The sequence below is a fragment of the Fusarium flagelliforme genome, assembly GCF_020744385.1.
Source record: "Fusarium flagelliforme strain FIESC 12 MPI-CAGE-AA-0113 chromosome Unknown B0J16scaffold_1, whole genome shotgun sequence".
NCBI classification, from domain to species: Eukaryota; Fungi; Ascomycota; class Sordariomycetes; order Hypocreales; family Nectriaceae; genus Fusarium; species Fusarium flagelliforme.
This window is the reverse complement of record NW_025763503.1, coordinates 6,955,830-6,975,134: the sequence shown is the minus strand read 5'-3', so window position 1 is coordinate 6,975,134 and position 19,305 is coordinate 6,955,830. Positions and strand designations below refer to the sequence as shown.

Sequence of the window (19,305 nt, the reverse complement as noted above, 5' to 3'; positions counted from 1 at the left end):
CCCTGACAATCTCATACAGCAGCCGCGGCTGTCAGTCGCAGGGTTGAAGGCGACAGGAACAAACAAAACGTGCAGAGTACCGATTTGACGGAGGAGAAATGATGAATAGACTAGGTCCCGGGGTGCATCTACCAATCAGCCCACCTAGACCAGGGTGTTGCCCAAACCGGCGGTGCAACCCCAAATAAGATGCACGAATGCGACGTCAGATGTCGATTCGAGGAAGACAAAGGAAGACGAGAAGGGCAAGATTTGCACTAGAAGCCAGCAAGCGAGGCAGGCGATAAGATCTGCTGCTGGGTACAGACAGAGAGCTACAGTAAAGCTATGACTTTATCCTCTGCAGTGGACAATTCTTGATGTGCTACGTGATACTGGTAACTTGATATCAATCGCCAAGATACAAGTTCACACCAGTCTGACGAGGAAAAAAAGTGAGAATTGCGCAGCGTGACGACACACAGCCTCGAAGAAAACATAACATAACATAGGCAAAGGCCTCAAGACTCAACCCCAGTCATCTATTGGGTCCAATACGGAGACAGCACGAGACCTCGTCTGGGTCCCTCTGTGGCAAGCAGAGAGTGGACCAAATGCACGACATCGACTCGTAGTAGAGGAAACTAGACACCATCTCGGCCGCTACGTGTGGCCCAGTCACTGTGTCTCTGTGGTGTTTTGATAAAGTTGGTGTGGAGCGCTAACATGGTCAAGTCCGTCTTCTAAGCGCCGACTGGTCCGGCGTAACAACCGACCCCGGTCCATCACCTGCGCCGTGGGTTCGTCTTGGACAAATGTCAACCACTCGATATGTCGTCTTGCATCTGCTTGGGCTGCCGCCCATTTTTTATTCTTCTTCACTAATTTTCTTTTTTCTCTACAGAGAGATCGTAGTCTAATGGGTCCCTGAAACTTCCCAGATCCCAATTACAGGGTCATGGATGCCAATGCTGTAGTTTGTTGCCTCTATGGGTGTGGGTTCAACGTCGCGGCCCAGCCGTCACCCACGAGATGGGCTGGGTTAGACTGCAAGTTGCTTGCCGCTGCTTTGCTTTGATTCTCTTGATTCTTTTTATCTGCCGGGTCCCTGGTCCTTTTCCTGCAGCTTTCCCGTCCTGCTTCTGCTTTTATCCTATCCCCTTGTGCAGGAGCTGGCTTACATATACGAAGGAGTGTGCCGTACATATATACAAACACACACACACAGTTACATATACATACACTCTTGGGATCTCACCTTACTCATTATATGCGTTGAACCGCTTCTTTTTCAGCTGGCCTCCGACTTTTCTTTTGTTTTTGACAACTAACGAATCGTTCATCTTCACCCTTGTCCCGCCTTTTCCTTCTCCCGTGCGTTCGATACGCATTCTCGGTATGACGTGAGAGCTTCTCTCGCAGCATGACACACGCCGGTATCAACGGTGCCCATGGCTCTGGCCCTCAATCGTCCCCTTGGCCATCGTGGCTAACCAGCTGCTGCGCACCGCTGGTCTCCTCAGAGGACAGGAGGCCGCGTCGTAGTAAGTCTTTGCCTACTTCTACTTCTACATCTGACTCTGCCCACACTGGCATTGCCTGGGCCTCGGATTCGTCTTCTACTTTGAACATTTCGTGGCCAGTGGGCAGGTTGAGCGACGAACAGTTGCTGATAGGCCAAGTCGACGAGAAGCAAGCATATCCAGTAATATACGATCAACCACTTCACCACCCTAAACCTGTCGCCATGCCCAAGCATCGTAACATGTCGGAGAGTTCGACAAGAGACAGTGTCTCATCCAAGAGAAGGAGATTCTGGTCGTTCTCATCTAACAACTCACGCCGTCCCCTCATCTCAGCACCCTCGGACTTTCGCCATGTTGCCCACTCGGCCGATCCCTTCTTTGACTATCCTGAACCTACACCATCGCGGGCTTCCAATCTTCGACCAGCTAAACAGCTGCCTCATCGCCCTTACCGACCACTCGAGTTGAGCATCTACCAGCCTGACAATCGTGTATCTCCTCTTTTACCTCACTTTGAGCCTAGGCCTGCAAACCCAGCTCCTTCATCCGACTTTTCTGAGGAGTGTGTATCGGAACTTTCAGATTGCCCATCGGAAGAGGTACCGCCTTCGTTAGAGTATCAGAAGAGCTTCTCAGGCTCCCCTATGTCCTTTCACACCCCACGCAGAATCGTTACAGGCAGCGCTCCTGGCTCTTCATTTGGAGAAGATGACATCCCCCCTCTAATCCCTCCCAAGTCTCGAGGTCGTTCCCGAGCCTACAGCTCGCCGGACGTTAACAAGGTCAAAGAACGAGTTGCGAGTGCTATGCTTGAGGTTGAGAAGCTCCAGAAACAAATAGACGATGTTATTGAGAGACAGAGTCTTTATGTTCCGAGCCGACCGGCGACTCCTCACTCTGTGGCCAAACCCATGCCTGGTATGAGTTCTACGTATCGTCCTGGTGACGAATCTCATCCGCTGATGCCCTCAGAGTTGGAGCCCATGCCTTCAATTCCCGCTCTTCCCCCGGCAGCGCCGTCTTTTGCTCAGCGCCTCAACTCTGATATAATCGAGAGACCGCACACGGCACCTATCAGATCCCCTCGTGCACCTGTGAGAACTCCCGTTACCCCTCCTCGTCGGGCCCGGACTCCTGGAGAGCCACGGACCCCGTCCTCCACTTCCTCTCCTCCTAGGCGAGAGAATCTACCTCCGCCACCACCTCTACCTTTGGTACTTCGACCTCCCCTGAGGAAGAAGAAGTCCTTTTCTCGCGTATCCAGCTGGCTCTTCCCCGGATCGCAGCATAGCCGGAATATGAGCTTCGATTCTGTCACAAACGCTCCCCGTCCTATCAGGGGCAATCAAGGTTTCTATCAGGTCTCGCAGGGCGGGACATCACTTCGACGCCGGAGCACGGACTCTGTCGACACTGTTAGTACTTGGGAGTCGGACGAAGAGGTTCGCACTGTTCCAACGACATGCTCAGTTGGTAGCACGGCAGCTGTATCACAAGACGAGGGGCCTCTGATATCGCGGTTCGCCACGTCTACGTTTGGTCGCAACGAGATCCGACCCCAGAGGAGGAGCGTCGGTGTTGCAATGTGAAGGAATGATTGGGATTGGGATTGGAATGCACTGTTTGACTTATACCCCGCACTTTTACTGCAACGTTTTTGATGATTTGTTTTACAATCGATGATACCATTCTATCATATACGACAGCCCCTACTTAGCTAGACTAGGTTACGGGCTTTTGAATATATGTTGTTGCGGTAATGGATAATGAATTTGGGAACTGGGTTCTGATAAAATGGGAATCTGGGTGGCAGGTCTGCTATAAAATTTATGTCATGTTATGCGATAGGCACCTCGTGATAGGCGAGGTTCATTAGTATTGGGGGTTTTGAAGGAGGACGTCAGTAGATAGTTACAATACATACCGCCCAGAGCGCTGTTTCACACATACCAAATGGTGCTCGCAACTAGTTCCCTAAAGTGAGGTCTCGTTGGGGTTCTTGAATATGAGGTTTTATGCTGAAGCTTTAGGGTATGCGATCCAATAATAGGTCATCTCTTTCAACGATATATGGCTTCTGTCTACCACTTGAAGAGTTTTCAAGTCTCTTGAAGCCTATGAAACCATGCACCGTGATTGCATCCATATTAGAAATGATTGGATTGATCACAATCACTGTTGCAGTACGTACGACGGCATGTGGCCGATCAGCACCTCACTGGTCAGTCTGATGATCGTGCACGTGGTCCACCTCAGCTGTCTCGAACCTCGAACAACATCAGGGATGCTCACTCAACACTGTTACGACCCAAATCCAACCGATGCCATCGACCTGTGAAGCTCTCATGGGAAGAGGCATCAAGCGCTCTCTGACTGCGTGATTATTCGCGATAAGCTTGCTTTGACGCTTTGTCATCAACACATTCGCTGGGAGCTAGACTAGCTGCTGGTTCTCTCTTTCATACGGGCATCCACCGCTGAACATCCCTGTTACTACAACGAACTCATCCGACATGGTGGGAATTTCACACGACGATGCGCCTTCAACGGCCGGACGATCCAGTTCTTCCGACGTTGATGCCGAGCGAGGACGATTGCTATCAGGAAACGATGATGAGGCTAATGCTACCGAGTGCTATGAGGATGCTGAGCGACTTGAGAGCTGGCACCTGCAGCATAAGCGGCGCGAGACCAGACGATGGAGTTATCTCGTTATGGTAATTAGCACAATCGCATTGATAACAGCACTTGCCATTTGGGTCCATAATAAGTAAGTCTCTCAAGAGAAATTTATCTCTCATTTCAAACTGATATTTTGTCCAGTACTTTGACTTCTGGGTGTGAGTACGACGGAAGCTGTAACGACATTTCCAAACTTTGGGGCCAGTACTCTTCATTCTTTTCTGTTCCATCAGAGATTGACTCATCAACACCCGATGGTTGCGATGTCACTGTCGCCGTTGTCTTATCTCGCCATGGAGCACGATATCCAACCATCACCAAATCTGAAGCCTACGAAGCCACCATTGCCCGTCTTCAAAAGTCTGTGACCAAGTACGGTCGTGGCTATGAATGGCTCAAGGACTACAACTACAATCTTGGGTCCGAGGATCTGACCGATTTCGGTCAGGAGCAAATGATTAATTCCGGAAAGGCATTCTATGAGCGGTATATTGGACTCGCCGAGAACTCACAGCCTTTCATTCGGGCGTCGGGGTCGGATAGAGTCGTAGTTTCATCTCACAACTTCACGCAGGGCTTTTATGCTTCTCGCGGAGAGTCCGGAGACAGCTACACTGACAACATTCTGGTAATCCCTGAAGAGTCTGGCATCAACAACACTATGTCGCATGGGTTATGTACATCTTTCGAAAAGGATGACGCCCCTGGCGATAACGACGAACAAACCGCCTGGGGAAACAAATTTCTGCCTCCTATCCGAGACAGACTGAACAGAGATCTGGTAAAGGCCAAGTTGTCGTTGAAGGAAACAGTTTATTTGATGGACTTGTGCCCTTTCAACACGGTTAACACTCCCGATGGCGCAGGACAGTCCAGGTTTTGCGACCTCTTTACTACAGAAGATTGGCGAAGCTATAACTACTGGCAAACACTTGGCAAGTACTACAAGTACGGTAACGGTAACGCCATGGGACCAACACAAGGTGTCGGATATGTCAATGAACTCATTTCCCGTCTAACACGGAAGCCCGTCAAGGATGAGACAACCACGAACAGCACGTTGGACTCTAATCCAGAGACGTTCCCTCTTGACAGGGCTTTGTATGCGGATTTCAGCCACGACAACAGCATGGTCTCGATCTTTTCAGCCATGGGTCTGTACAACTACACACGCAAGCTGCCGAAACACCACATTGTGCCAGCCGTCAGGGCGCATGGCTACTCGTCAGCATGGGTGGTCCCTTTTGCGGCGCGTATGTACGTCGAGAAGCTCGAGTGCGGCGGTACCAAAGAACAGAAGGGTGAGGAGTATGTGAGGGTATTGATCAATGACCGGGTGATGGAACTTGATACATGCGGAGGAGATGAGGACGGACTATGTACGTTGGAGGACTTTGTGGAGAGTTTGTCGTTTGCCAGAAGAGGCGGGAACTGGGATCGATGTGATATTTGAGCTTTAAGTCCATGGATTGAAGCAAAGAGCGGTTAATTGCACGTTATTGTTATTTTCGCCAGGCTAAGTTGATAGCCGACATAATGTACCTGAAATAGACCTGGAATAGATTGGTCTAGAAGAGGAATACGAGATATCCAAGGCAGGGCATGCCAATGAAGTCAATTAAGAACTATGAAACATATTGAAGCTTGAAGTTAAAGGAGATGCCATGGCAAAGTCATTTTCAGTCAGTCTAACAGAGATCAAACATTGGTTTCTTCATCAAGTGGTCAACATAATCGATGTTGATTGAACAGTTTCCAGGTTGATACCTAGTTCTGCCCAAGACATCCCGTCGGTTCCAGGGATCATGGAACTCTCCACTAGCGGCGGGGCAGGGGCTATTGATGCTAAATGCAGCGCTCAGCACCAGCGCCAAGCTCACTATAAACAGCCCTGTACGTTATGTCTTGGCCCGTGCAGCCATCCACTGAAGCGGGCTGGCTGCTTACATCCATAGTAAGGTTTTGCTCTCCACCTTAGTGTTTCTATGAGATGGAAGCTGTTTTCCCGTAGGTGCTGCAGGTTCCCATCGTAATTGATGACAGCCTATTCGTGAGCAACATCCACCATTCCTTTGGATCTCCCCAGGAGCTCGGGTAACCTGGAAGCCCCTCGAGCACCGCCACCTCATCCACACAAGCTGAAGTCAGACAAAGGGACCCAGATCTTACATTCCAACGTAAAACTCCATCTTTATCTTTTACTTTCTCGCGGGTCGATACTTATCAACAACAATTCTTCTCCATTGGAGCACCTATTGCGAGACTTGCGCCTTTGGGATTCGTACGTCAACCATCGTCATCACGCGACCGAAAGCGCATCGCAAACCGTCTGGACACACCAAAGCGGGATAATAGACCATGGTGTCGACGGCTGGAGGCATCGCAATTGCCATTATCGTCCTGCTCTTCGCAGGTGCCGCAGGATGGTTTATTTTTACACAACTGCGCGCTCGCAGACTCGGCGTAAGCGGATTATCCTGGCTGCCCCAATCTCTGACAAGCAATACTGACTCTTTCTGTCTACAGCTTCCACCACCAAGTCTCGGGTCATATCTACCATGGCATAAAGAAGATAACGGCTATGGACCCCCGCAACCTGCGCCAGGAGGTGTTATGGGATGGTTCAACGACCAGTTCCGCAAGCTGAAGAACCGCAACAACCGCTCCGCCGCAGGCGCCTACGAGCAAACTGGTGCAGCCCGCGGCCGCCGTGGCTTCGGTCCTCTCGATCCGGATGAGGCGTGGGACTCCCGCGTTGGAAACGAAGCCGATCAGTACGGATACTACGAGGAGGAAGTTGGTGGCCGTGGCCGAGATACCGGATATGGCGGAGGCTATAACATGAACTTGGCAGCAACACCGGGACTGTCGGGCGGACAAAGATTCGGCGACGAAGAAGAGGCCCGGGGTCGCAGAGCAAGCAGGAGTCCCACCTCAGGACCTGGTGGACGAAACCCCTTCGATGACGATGCTGCTGCTACGAGTTTGCGCGGCGTGAGCCCTCGGCCCATTGATACAGGGTTCGGAAAGCCCAAGAACAGAAGCGGAAGCGCTGAGAGCAGTCCGACAGAGCGACGATCTGTGTTCAGGGAGAACATGTGAGAGGGGAGACGGATGAGCTATTGCGATTTTCAGGATGAGACAAGATAAAAGCTACGAGGGTCACGGATTGCTTGAGGGTTTGTGTTTTCACTTATGGGCTTTGGGTCCTTTTCGATTTGGTGTGGCTTGTGTCTTCGCTGGGTGGGACTTTGATTTATCATGATTTTGATTGAAATATGTTTTCTTTCTAAATTGAAATTCATGTAACGCTTGTGTACCTTATGGATAGGTGGTTTAACTCTTGAATCAATGGCGTTACGATGTTAACATGTTGGCTCAGCCATCGAAGAATCTCATCATGACCAATTCACAGCAGAGCAGGAGAACAACGCGGAGTTCTGTCTTAAATGCCCAGAGTAATTCGGTACCTACTAATATCTCTTCAAGTCCGGATGGGATGGAGGTCTTGTCCGACCGGCCCCGGTTTTCGGCCCCTCACAGACGTCAGCTCGAGGCTAAGGATGTGTGGGAAGCTGGTAGCTCGTGTAAGTAATGCCTGCAGAAGCCCGGCCAGCTAGATAACAAACGAACGTGTAAAAGCGCTGGCGAGATAATAGTTCACTTGAACAGCTATCTCGCTCGATCGCCAAAGAGCAACATGAGTTTCTAGATAACTCGAAGAACTCAGTTTCGCTGACCCCGATTAGAAGGGACCAGTTATCATCATTGTTCTATTGTGTACAAGGTTAAATCACGACTAGAAAGGATCAGTTACTGATCATCATCTTTCCAGATCTTTCCCCCTGAGAACCCAACCCACTTCACACTGTTCCATGATTTATTGATGAAGAAGGAAGATTTCGATTTTGCCTTCTGAGTTCTTCTCTCCGGTTTATACTGCTGGTCATTGCTACTGTGAGTCACAACCTGCGTGTTCATCGTTGTTAGAGTTCAGTTGCTGTATGAGAATGATCTTGTCTTGATCTTTGAGTTACGAATGGCCAGATAACGGACATTTGATTTGTTGATATAAATTGAGTAAAACCATAAGGACTCGGCATCTATACAGAATCTGTTTAGGCCTTTGTGTTATCATTGGGGAGTGTATCATTCGTTGAAGCCATTGGTCAAAGGGACTTGATGTGTTGGATATCGAAGAATTCTATTTTTTATCTTTGTAACCTTGATCCATCTCCAGGAAGATGTCACACACAAAAAGGTTTCTCTCTAGGAATCTGTTTACTTTAGTACGTAGGTGAATATAGCAGCTTCTCGGATGGCCCGGTGTCAGCTGTAGTTCCAACAATATCGTTCAATTCAGTGATACCCCTTCAGGAGCTTTAATAACTTCACGTTTTCTTTCTATAAGAAGTCAATTCAGAAACATGTGGCTCTATATATACAATATTCTTTCAGCAAATTTATGATTAGATCGTCTTGTATACCTTGCAGATACAAACTATTTTTGATCATACACATGCATGATATGGTTAAATATAGTATCTAAAGCCCCTTCTAACAACTTGACCAAGGATGAACAACTCCATGTTAACTAGCAGATGGTAAATTTACCGCATGGCGATATCCAACGTTGCTTCGTATCCATGGATCCCTTCATGTCGACTCTTAGTAGCAGGACCAGAAACCGTATGACACTCGCTGAGCTACCCCGCCAAAATGACATGGGAGCCCCTCCATAAATCTGCTCCTCCGGATTTCATCATAACACCACTGACTTGATTTGTACAACTATCAACCACAATTAAAACAATGGCAAACCTCGACCTTCAAGCTGTTCACGATGAGCTCGTCTCAGTGGCCTACGAGGCCGGAGCCATGATTCTGGCTGCCAACCCTGCTGAGCTCGACACTGATACTAAGCTCAACTGTATGTTTCACCCTGTGCTCAGTTGCTGACAGCACTAAAACTTCTATGTAGCCGTTGATATTGTTACCGAAGCAGACAAGGGCGTTGAGAAGATGGTATCGACCCGTCTATCATCCTCTTTCCCTAACGTTTCATTCATGGGCGAGGAAACATATCAGCCTGGCATGAAGCTTGGTCCCGAACCAACCTTCGTTGTAGACCCCATCGACGGCACTACCAACTTCGTCCATTCGTTCCCCAGCGCCTGCATCTCTCTCGGTCTCGCTATCGATCGCAAGCCTGCCATCGGCGTTATCTATAACCCCTGGCTCGACACCCTCTACACCGCCATCAAGGGTCGCGGTGCCTTTCTCACACACGGTCGTGGAAAGGAGCCTCGCCGCCTTCCTCTTGCACGCTCTCCTCGACCCATCGAGGGACTCGGAAGTTCGCTCGTCGCCATTGAGTGGGGTGCGCAGCGCGATGGACCAAACTTTGACGTCAAGGTTGAGGCTTTCAGGAAGCTCACAGCGAGTCGCGAGACAGGTGGTTCGATGGTACACTCCCTGCGATCAATGGGATCTGCTGCGCTGAACATTGCTGCGGTCGCGGCCGGCCAGTGCGACTTGTACTGGGAGGGTGGATGCTGGGCATGGGATGTCTGTGCTGGATGGGCAATCCTCAATGAGGCCGGTGGTCGAATGGTACATGGAAACCCAGGCAACTGGGATCCTGAGCTTGAGTCGCGCGTGTACCTTGCTGTCCGAGGCGCTCCAAGTGGCCAGAAGGAGCTTGTAGAGGAGTTCTGGGGAGTCCTTGGAGACAATAAGCTAGATTACTCTATTTAGAGACTAAGGAGTCATGTAATGAATGATTATGAATGCTTGGAAAGAGAATGATTATAGATAGAATGGAGACAATGAGAAGTAAAGTCTAGAGTCACTTGCGAACTGTTTTGTTTGATGATTCTGTCAATTGTCAATGGCGATATGTAGTGCCGGGATGGACAACAAGAAAAGACAGCAAAGCACTCCATTGCTCCGTAAAAAGTCCCATGATAAAGTTATAGTAGATGAGCGTTGTGCTCTATTCGTAATAAGAACTTTCCTAGTTCCCAAAACCTCCCCCTTTTTTTTGGTCAAAATGCGTGGTATAAGCCAATGCTACTTTGTCATTTCGTGTTCCTTTTCTTCCCCGTTTTAATTGTGTGATTCTAACTCTGTTTTGACCACAGGCTTGTCCTCTCGATCTTTATTATTGTCACCCTCTTCAGGTTCAGTCTTGACCTCGACCTAGTCGGCCTTGACGTCGACCTTCTTAGCAGCGGGCTCGCCGGCGGGAGCCTCATCGCGGCTTCGCTTCTTGTTGTCGCTGTCATCGGCGGTGGACTGGATGCGAGGCATAGTATCGTTACTGCTGTGCTTCTCGTCCTTAGCCTGATCCCGGTCACGGCCACCATCGCGTCCACCACGACCGCGGCCACGGCCGCCACGGCCTCCGCGACCTCCGCGACCACCTCGTCGGTCCTTGAAGCCGTTCTTTTGATCGTTCTCGCGTCGCTGCTTCCAGTTGTCCTGATCGCGGCTGCCGGAGTCATTACCGCCACGGCCACGGCCTCGTCCAGCCTTGCCAGATTCCCTACCCTCGTAAAACTTCTTAGGTTGAGTGTGGTTGGGCTCGATCTTTCCCTGTCGGATAAGCTCGTTCTTCTCGTCGCAGTAAGCTCGCTTGCTCATGATCTTGAGGTCATGCTCCTTCCACTTGGGCGCAGGGTCTGTCTTGAGGAACTTGCTGGCTTCCTCCTCATCGGAGAATGTGACAAAGACGGAGCCCTTGAAGAGGCCCTCGTTTGTGCGTCGAAGCTTGATGCCCTTAACCTCGCCGAATTGGGCAAAGAAGCTTTCGAGGTCGAACTGAGTGTTGGGTTCCTCGTCACCGAAGCCCTTGACATAAACGGTGGCAGCCTCAACCTTGGACTTGGAGGCGTTCAAAGGCTGGTAAGGGGTCTTGCGCTTGACCTCCTCTTCGCCCTCCTCGCCAGAGATGTCGAGGAACTTGCTGTCCTTGAGAGCGGCAACAACGGCGCTGTAGGGCTGGAACGTTCGCATGCGCTTGAAGGAGTGGAGAGTCTTGACCTTCACGGGCTTGTTCTCGCTTCCACCGCATGTCTCCCACATGAACTTGTCTTGAGGGAAGTTCCAATCGCCAAAGTAAAACTCAACCTAGAGGAGTAAGTATGCGCGCCATGAAAGAGAGGAAACGAGCTATACATACCTGCTTGCGGATAGCATTGGGATCATCAGTAACCTCTCGGACCGAAGGGTCGAATTTGCGGTTGTTGCGGGGGTTCTCGTCGTGCTTGGCAGTGGTCTTGAGGATCTCCTTCTTCTCTTCAGACTTAGCCTCTGATGACTCTTGTGTGGTCTCTTCTGACTTCTCCTCTGTCTTCTCTTCGATGGGCTGGGTGGTAGGGGTAGCCTCGACCTCAGGCTGGAGAGCCTCAACGGGCTTGGGGGCTTCAGCGTCGCTCATTTTGTATTTTTATCGAGAAATTGCGATTGGAAATAGTATGCGACCGCGACGGTGTAGTCGATGTGAGGTGAAGAATGGAGTGTTGCGGTATGTGAAAGAGAGAAACTAAAAGCTAGGTTAGAAGAGGTCGCGAAAAATATGTAGGTACCCTTGAAAAGGTGGTGGCGGGGTACGACAAGAAAGAGTCATCGGCGTAGACTTTTGGCTGAGCCTGAAGACACGCGAAAGAAAGCTTACCTATTGAATTGTTCAAAACGAGATAGTGATTGTGTAGAAACAAGTTTGCTACACGATGAAATGCAAGAATGCGATTGATTAATTCTGCCGGCGCGAGAGAAAAAATACTTGAAAAAAACCCATCGAGAGGCCCATCGTTAGCTTTGCGATTTCACCGCCCGCCGTTTTTGTCGACTCGACACGCTCTTTCTGTACCTCCCCCACCGAAGCCGACCCCACTTTCCTGCTGCTCGGTGATCCAGTATTTTTAACCGCGTCAAATCATCTCTACCAATCGTCAGGGTGCCATAAAAGACGAAATAACTTGGTCACCTTATGCTAGCTTAGATGGCCATTTAGGCCACTTTGTTTTTGGCATCCTGAGCCTCAAGGGACAATTCTTTTGTGCTACCCTTCTGCCTGTCTTTCTGTCTCCAGGCATCCATGGAGAGTTGAAAACCGCAGACAAACACCAGGGCCTGAGAAAATATAGCCTTGAGAGCATAAAAGGCGAAATAACTTACGCATTACGCAGGTATAATTATTACTAAACACAATGTTCGCCCATCTGTTCTCGTCGGCATATTGCCTAGATCAGAGCTTCTTTGCATAGCAGTGATAAACAAGTTACAGTGTTTTAAGCAATTATGAGTTGAAGTGTCAGGAAGTCTTCAATTAGTGAACATAGACTGCATCTCATGCTTTTACGTTCAACACACTAGGATATTCATCCGCTTTGCTTGGAGTTGAGGGTTGTGCCGGTATTGATTGCCTGCCGTGGGTGAGACGTGCTATGAAGCTCCAACTTAGGTTGTGTTGCTTGCAATGAGATCAAATGAAGCTACATCGACAAAAGAGGAAAACTTGAATCATATTGCCCTATAATTACAATGCACTCGTCATTAAAGAGGTTGCTTCTCGATAAAATAAGGTCTACAGCACTATCGACGGTAGATCGCCCAAGCAGATCTAAGATCTATTTCCTTTGCCAAGATAAACGTCGAGTGTCGAGTTTTCCCACCACCTCAAAACTTGGCAGTAAAGCAGATTGAGTTCCCGCGAAGTTAGAAGCCCCAAGTTGACCGTCAGCCGTAACCTGATTGGGTCTCGAGACGGTTGCTTGGCTCGGAACCAAGCTTTTCAACCATCCAAGTCCCAAGCGGACCTGAAGATCCGTGGCACAGGTAAAAATTGGCAGAGATTGCCCAAACAGAGGAAAGAACAGACAGGCATCGGGAATTATCGACTTTCTCGATTCATCTGTGGCACCACTTTACCGATGCGGGAGCGTCCGACGTGCTTGTGATCTCAGACATTGATAGAGAGATACTTGAAATTGTTCGAGACTGACCATTAACTCTGAAGTACCGCTCTAGTGCCGCCTTATTTCACCCCACCTCCCACTTTTGCAGGGAGGCACTTGGGAATGACATCAGCCATCTTAAGCTATTCTCAACAAGTTGCGCAAACTCGTGCCATATAAACTACCAGCGTCCGACGCAACTCGCGCAGTCACATTGTGTGTGATTTCATTCTTCGAAGTACCATGTCATTCTAATTCTTTAATTTCTTTTCAACACTGCCGAGTTCTCTATAAACCCTTTGCGACAATGTACTAAGTTTGGGCAAACAGCCACAGAAAGCATGTGTGCAGCCAATCCATAAGGAAGCCCTCGATAAACACACCAATTGAACACGAAAACCATGAGACACTACCGAGGCTCTCTGAAGAGCCTCAATAGAATCCCCTCTCGATTCAGCCATCACACACGGCTTCCTCGGAGGCGGTTGGCGCATCGTCAACATCGTCAACTTTGGACCTCACCTTCCAAACGCGATGCCAAGCAAGAAGTACAACAACGATCGACGTTGCCAGTAGCAGTAATCACCGGCGGACTTTTCATCTGGTGGCTTTACCCTTCTGACGACTTTGCACAGCTCTCCGGCAAACATGAAAGATTACGAACCGATCAGGAATCCGAACAAGACAAAAACCGAGAAAGGAGCCAAAACTCCGATGGAGACCAGTCAGCTTGGGTTAACTTTTCCCGCCGTTTTGAGGCGTTTTGTACCCTGAATAACGTTGAATTCTCCTCATTCTCCGATAAGATTGTCACCTCTCTCCTTCCGGAATGGTCCAGACTCATACCCGGATATGTTCGCAAACTTCAGCGCGAGCTGTCCATGTCCCCAGGCTCGCTGGCGGACGAAATTTGGCAAGACGCCCATGATCCATTAATAAACCCCGAAATTCGATATTCGGCCACAGTACGAGTATCTACAGACCTTTGCAACGAGGAGAAGGAATTTTTGTCTCGTCGGAAACGAGTTGCTAGGGTTGGGCTGGCCAAATACCTTGGACTCGAAGAGGATGAGGTTCACCCGGACGATGTTCCTACGATCGCCATGTGTGGATCGGGAGGAGGCCTTAGAGCGCTCATTGCAGGAACAGGTTCAATCCTTGCGACGGAGGAAGATGGGCTGTTCGACTGTGTGACATATACATCAGGTGTGAGCGGCTCCTGCTGGCTTCAGGCCCTGAACTTGACTTCCTTCAACCAGGGGAGCCTCAAAAACCTCCTTGAGCACTTAAAAGCCAGGTCTTCAACTCACATTGCCTACCCGCCAGTGGCATTTCAAGCACTTGCTTCTATGCCGACCAATAAATACCTTCTCAGTGGTATGGTTGAGAAGCTGAAGGGTGATCCCAAGGCCGATTTTGGTCTGGTTGATGTTTACGGCGTACTGCTAGCAGCACGGTACCTGGTCCCCAAGGGAGACCTCGGTGTCAACGACCGTGATTTCAAGCTTTCAAATCAACGGCAGTATATACAATATGGACAACTTCCACTACCCATTTACACCGCTGTTAGGCACGAGATTCCCAATCTGCCCGAGGCTGCTGAACAGGGTCCTATAGAAGCGGAAATCGCTAAGGAGAAAGCCAAGAAAGAAGCCTGGTTTCAATGGTATGAAATCACCCCCTACGAATTCTTTTGCGAAGAATTCGGCGCCGGCATTCCAACTTGGGCCCTCGGCCGAAAGTTCAAGGCAGGACTTGATGTTCCTCCGGAGCATGGATTCCATCTTCCTGAGGTTCGATTGCCACTACTCATGGGCATCTTTGGTAGTGCATTCTGTGCCACCCTTAGCCACTATTATCGAGAGATCAAGCCGCTAGTACAAGGATTGACTGGGTTTGGCACCATTGACGAACTCATCTCAACACGAGATGATGATCTGATTAAAGTACATCCGATTGACCCAGCGAAACTCCCTAACTTTGCTTATGGTATGCACGGGAGGCTACCGGAGACAACCCCTAACAGCGTCTATGATGACGAGTACATCCAACTCATGGATGCTGGGATGTCCAACAACTTGCCTATTTACCCTCTTCTTCGACCTGGCCGAGACGTTGATGTTCTCGTCGCATTTGATGCCTCTGCAGACATCAAAACCGACAACTGGCTTTCCGTAGCGGATGGATACGCCAAGCAACGCAACATCAAGGGTTGGCCAGTTGGAATTGGCTGGCCTAAATCGGATGAAGCCACATCTCAAGTCGTCGAAGAGCTCGATGAAGCACAGGCTAGATCTACTCGTGAGGCCGAGAACAAGCTCCGAGAAGCTAAAGAAGAGCAGAAGGAACTTCGCCAAGAAGCTCACGAGGAGGGTAAAAAGGTTATGGCTGAAGACGACAAAACCAAATTCGAACATGGTGATCAAGAATCCGGCGATTTGGGATACTGCACTGTCTGGGTCGGAACAAATCAAGAGCGTAGTTCCAAGCCGCCACCCCCCTCAAAAGCGCTCTCTGGCGACACCTCCTGGCAGCTAATGGAGCCGGACGCTGGAATTGCCGTCGTCTACCTGCCCTTCATATCGAATGATAAGGTACCCGGCATCTCTCCCGGTACTACAGATTACCTCAGCACATGGAACTTTATCTATACACCTGAGCAAATCGATAATGTTGTTGAGCTGGCGCGGGCCAACTACAATGAAGGAAAGCAGCAGATCCGAGATACCATTCGTGCAGTGTACCAACGCAAAAAGAAGATGCGCGAGGAAGCCGAAAAGGCACAGCGCCAAGATCGCTACCGATCCCTCATGAGAAGAGGAGAGGGTATTCGTCTGGGCGAGGGTGATCATTTTAGTTAAATCTGCAGTTTCAAAACTCATTGATAGAAGAACTGTTTTCACTTACAAAATCATGTATCTAGTATACCCATTTGGGCGTCAGGGACGCAACCGTAATGCAAAATTGATTCCGACTCGCAATTGTCGAGGAGTTTTGTCATTGTTCTACATTGTATCGTACATTGACATTTCCCATCCCGATCCTCTAGGGTCCTATGCTCCCATGTAATTTTTATACACTGCCCAACCTGGGCGAAGAATTGATCATTATCAACATAAGGGCCGACGCCTTTACACCGCCCCCGAGTACATATATATCCAACACGACGACGCCTCTTTTAGATAATCTCACCAATATCAATGTGAGGGGCCTTCCAGGGCTTAGCACCTGACTCGTGCATATCACTTGGCACCCGGACCTTGTTGCCAGGACTGTAGAGGTACCACGCCTTCAAAGCGTTCATAGAAGCCTTCCACCTTGCCATGTCCAAACTAGCGCCGGCTCCCTCGCCGAGCTTCTCGGAGTTGCTGTAAATACCAACGATGAAGACGGGTGTTCGTGAATGGCGACCTGTCTCACTCTCCAGGCGGGCAATAGGGGCTTCGAAGCCTTCACGGGCACACAGCAAGGCGAGTTCTCGTGTGGGCAACTTGAACTCGAACATGCTAGAAAGATCAACCTGTCGTGAAAGAACATGAGACTTAACAAAGTCTCGGGCAGCGTCCTGGCCGGTGTGGGTGTAGATGGAGCCGACAACGGCCTGAACAAATGAAGAGTAAGCCTCGTGCTGATAGTACTTGAATCCGTCCTCGCCAGTCTTGGGCGGTTCAACAAGATCGCCGAACTCGTCATCGAAAACCACCCGGCTACTCATTCCACGGCGGGGCTTAAATCGGTCGGTAAATTCTGCCTCATGACGAACATATCCCCAGCGAGTTTGCATACCCGAGTCTTGAGGTAACCACTGTAGCAGGCCTGGATCGACCTCCTCTCCGGGGGCAGCTGCGGCCTCAACACCCCATCGACGAGCTATTTGGTGCAGCGATTCCTTTCCGGCATAGGCGCGGAGGGCCTCGTAGAGGATGGCCATTGGCAAGCGAGGCCATTTGCAGACGAGATATTCGAGGACATGGTAGTTGATGAACGTGCTTCCGAGGAAAGCGAGGTTTGCGTTGTTGTAGCTGGTGTTCTTGTCGGCTGATGGGACGATGAGGGAGCGGGCGAGAGTCTGCAGAGGGATCTTGTTGGAGAGGGATAATCGGGCGTGAAGGGCCGCAAGCTTAGCCGATTCAGCAGCGCGGTGGTGAGGAGGAGAGGGAAGAGGTTGAGATTTAGGTGTGTCTTCGTCAATTTGGGGAGCGGTAGCCGAAGTAGTCTGTCGTCGAGTCGTTTGCAGAAAGGCCTGCCTCGTGATATTCATGCCACTGCGGGCTTGGGCCTGCAGCAATTGGCCGCCCCATCGATCGAGCCGTACCCGCTTCATCGAGCCAGCTTATTTCCCTCTATCCCAAATATCTCCAAATTCCCTGCTGTTCGTAATGGGGGCGGCGGGGAGGAATTGTCGCCTGTTCTTTTGGTCGTCGACTGGGAAAAAGTTCTGCGCTACAAGCCTAGAGGCTAGAGTCGTGTGAGCTGGGGTGTGGTTGGTCGGAACAACCACGGCCCGCTGAACGTTTCTCCCGGGCCAGCCTTGGAAGCTTGGGATGGGACCTCACCTGTTGGTAACCGGCTATTCGACATCAATTCAACGTCGCCATTGCGCACCCTAATCCTCTCCTTTACGTCCATTGATAAATCCTCCAAAATGGTAAGTGGGCGCTCTTTTGCTCTGTATGAACCTCTGCTAACAATTGACCCAGGGCGGCGGCGGAAAAGTCCCGTAAGTTTTACCTCTCACGAACCGAGCACCGAAAGCGAAGCGACCGTACCTAACACGCTGTTCACGACAGTTACCCCAAGCACGTCTGGTCCCCAGCCGGTGGTTGGTACGCGCAGCCTGCCAACTGGCGCGCCAACACTCTGATTGCTGGTGTCGTCATGGCTGGCATCGTAGCCGTTACTTGGAAGTTCAGCGCTGAGCGAGAGCAATGGGCGCACCGACCCGAGCCTGGGCAATGGTACGCCAGCCGACAGTACGTTATATGATTCCGATATGTGAGCGAGAGTAAAAGTGCTGACGTGGAGATACAGCTGGTCAAAGCAGTTGAAGCAGTGGGATGCTGAGGATCGTAACAACTCAACAAAGAGCGAATAGAGTCTGGACAAAACGATACAGTGTATATTTATGCGGCAGATGAAGACAATTCTGAGTTAAAGATGAACATTTTGGGGTTTTGCAATGCTCTCTTGTGATATCAAAGGATCGACGCCCTTATTGAACGTATTCCTTTCTGCACGATTCCAATTTGAATGAAATGGTGATATCATGGCGACCTGAAACGGCCAAACCTTTTCATATGCCATTTAACCTGTTTAAAGATCGCAGTTCTACACTGGAAGGTCAGTGTCGGTAGTTTACACATTTTCTGGGGAGCAAATCAGAGCAATTCTAAAGATGCTTATGGGAATGATTATATCCGCTCTAAATCCGCTGTACTGATTGACTTGTTGGTCTTAGATTCCAGAGGCGTGATGAGAGAAGGGCCATATTTGTGCGAGGCGACAATTTAGTTTGATGTATAACATGTTTACTGTTCTTGTTTGTAGGCTTATAAAGAAGGCTTACGATGGCAGTTGGTCCGTTTCCTCATATTTGATGTTTCGTCTAGGCAATCTACTTATTCGAGTACTCTTCTACAGCAGCTTAACTTGACTGGTAGAAAGATTGTACCATTTCGCCCAATGGCTCGATATGGAAATTCGTACAGTCTTTCACGAGGCATAACATGAATACCATGGCCCCATACCTCAAGAATGCTGTGTGTTGTTCATTCGATCCGTGCTGTGGCTAGGTGTTCGCTACAGCAAGAAGACAGATTGATAGCTCTGGGTAAGGCTCTGTAGATTTATTGTCCGTGTTGGATCGCAGAATAAATGTGCCTAAAGGAGACGAAACGCTTAGAAAATTGCAAATTGCGCTATTGTAAGCGTATCTCATTCAGTTTATGTTAGTGATCCTTTTGAAGTCTGTCTTAGCTACCTTTGTCTGTGAAGTTTAAGCGAGTCCTTACCTAGCCAGCAATTCACTCACTGTACAAGAAGGCGACGAAACACAAGCATTGGAACGGAAATACGAAGGATGACTGACGTCCGAGGAAATTATTCTGGTCTTCTCTTTCGGAGGTCAATATTAGAGAAACACATCACCCTGTTGGGCA

The 19,305-nt window shown here is 49.7% G+C and overlaps 8 protein-coding genes across 8 annotated transcripts; 6 read left to right on the top strand and 2 right to left on the bottom strand.

The window, feature by feature from the left end:
• Positions 1-804: 804 nt before the first annotated feature.
• Positions 805-1,482, top strand: B0J16DRAFT_41798 (uncharacterized protein). The gene has a single exon (XM_046133726.1). It carries the CDS (start codon positions 1,012-1,014, stop codon positions 1,384-1,386), a length of 375 nt encoding a protein of 124 aa, XP_045990230.1. The 5' UTR covers positions 805-1,011; the 3' UTR covers positions 1,387-1,482.
• B0J16DRAFT_41794 (uncharacterized protein) lies at positions 1,294-3,362 on the top strand. The gene has a single exon (XM_046133722.1). It carries the CDS (start codon positions 1,403-1,405, stop codon positions 3,092-3,094), a length of 1,692 nt encoding a protein of 563 aa, XP_045990229.1. The 5' UTR covers positions 1,294-1,402; the 3' UTR covers positions 3,095-3,362.
• A 441-nt stretch (positions 3,363-3,803) lies between these two features.
• Positions 3,804-7,623, top strand: B0J16DRAFT_298126 (histidine phosphatase superfamily). The gene is made up of 6 exons (XM_046124480.1): positions 3,804-4,275; positions 4,329-5,629; positions 5,838-5,908; positions 5,988-6,080; positions 6,543-6,650; positions 6,714-7,623. The coding sequence occupies exons 1-6, from the start codon at positions 4,019-4,021 to the stop codon at positions 7,287-7,289; spliced, it is 2,406 nt and encodes an 801-aa protein (XP_045990228.1). The 5' UTR covers positions 3,804-4,018; the 3' UTR covers positions 7,290-7,623.
• Positions 7,624-8,964: 1,341 nt separating this feature from the next.
• On the top strand, positions 8,965-10,038 carry B0J16DRAFT_280328 (uncharacterized protein). The gene is made up of 2 exons (XM_046123897.1): positions 8,965-9,117; positions 9,169-10,038. The coding sequence occupies exons 1-2, from the start codon at positions 9,000-9,002 to the stop codon at positions 9,942-9,944; spliced, it is 894 nt and encodes a 297-aa protein (XP_045990227.1). The 5' UTR covers positions 8,965-8,999; the 3' UTR covers positions 9,945-10,038.
• Positions 10,039-10,260: 222 nt separating this feature from the next.
• On the bottom strand, positions 10,261-11,997 carry B0J16DRAFT_41745 (uncharacterized protein). Its single transcript, XM_046133669.1, has 3 exons — positions 11,866-11,997; positions 11,371-11,733; positions 10,261-11,318 (listed from the first exon to the last, which is right to left on the bottom strand). The coding sequence occupies exons 2-3, from the start codon at positions 11,626-11,628 to the stop codon at positions 10,389-10,391; spliced, it is 1,188 nt and encodes a 395-aa protein (XP_045990226.1). The 5' UTR covers positions 11,629-11,733; positions 11,866-11,997; the 3' UTR covers positions 10,261-10,388.
• A 1,305-nt stretch (positions 11,998-13,302) lies between these two features.
• On the top strand, positions 13,303-16,145 carry B0J16DRAFT_41680 (acyl transferase/acyl hydrolase/lysophospholipase). The gene has a single exon (XM_046133630.1). The coding sequence runs from the start codon at positions 13,549-13,551 to the stop codon at positions 16,006-16,008; it is 2,460 nt and encodes an 819-aa protein (XP_045990225.1). The 5' UTR covers positions 13,303-13,548; the 3' UTR covers positions 16,009-16,145.
• Positions 16,118-17,584, bottom strand: B0J16DRAFT_330638 (ribonuclease III domain-containing protein). Its single transcript, XM_046126493.1, has one exon. It carries the CDS (start codon positions 17,469-17,471, stop codon positions 16,326-16,328), a length of 1,146 nt encoding a protein of 381 aa, XP_045990224.1. The 5' UTR covers positions 17,472-17,584; the 3' UTR covers positions 16,118-16,325.
• On the top strand, positions 17,585-18,516 carry B0J16DRAFT_330636 (uncharacterized protein). Its single transcript, XM_046126492.1, has 4 exons — positions 17,585-17,795; positions 17,848-17,867; positions 17,938-18,120; positions 18,179-18,516. The coding sequence occupies exons 1-4, from the start codon at positions 17,793-17,795 to the stop codon at positions 18,240-18,242; spliced, it is 270 nt and encodes an 89-aa protein (XP_045990223.1). The 5' UTR covers positions 17,585-17,792; the 3' UTR covers positions 18,243-18,516.
• Positions 18,517-19,305: the final 789 nt, after the last annotated feature.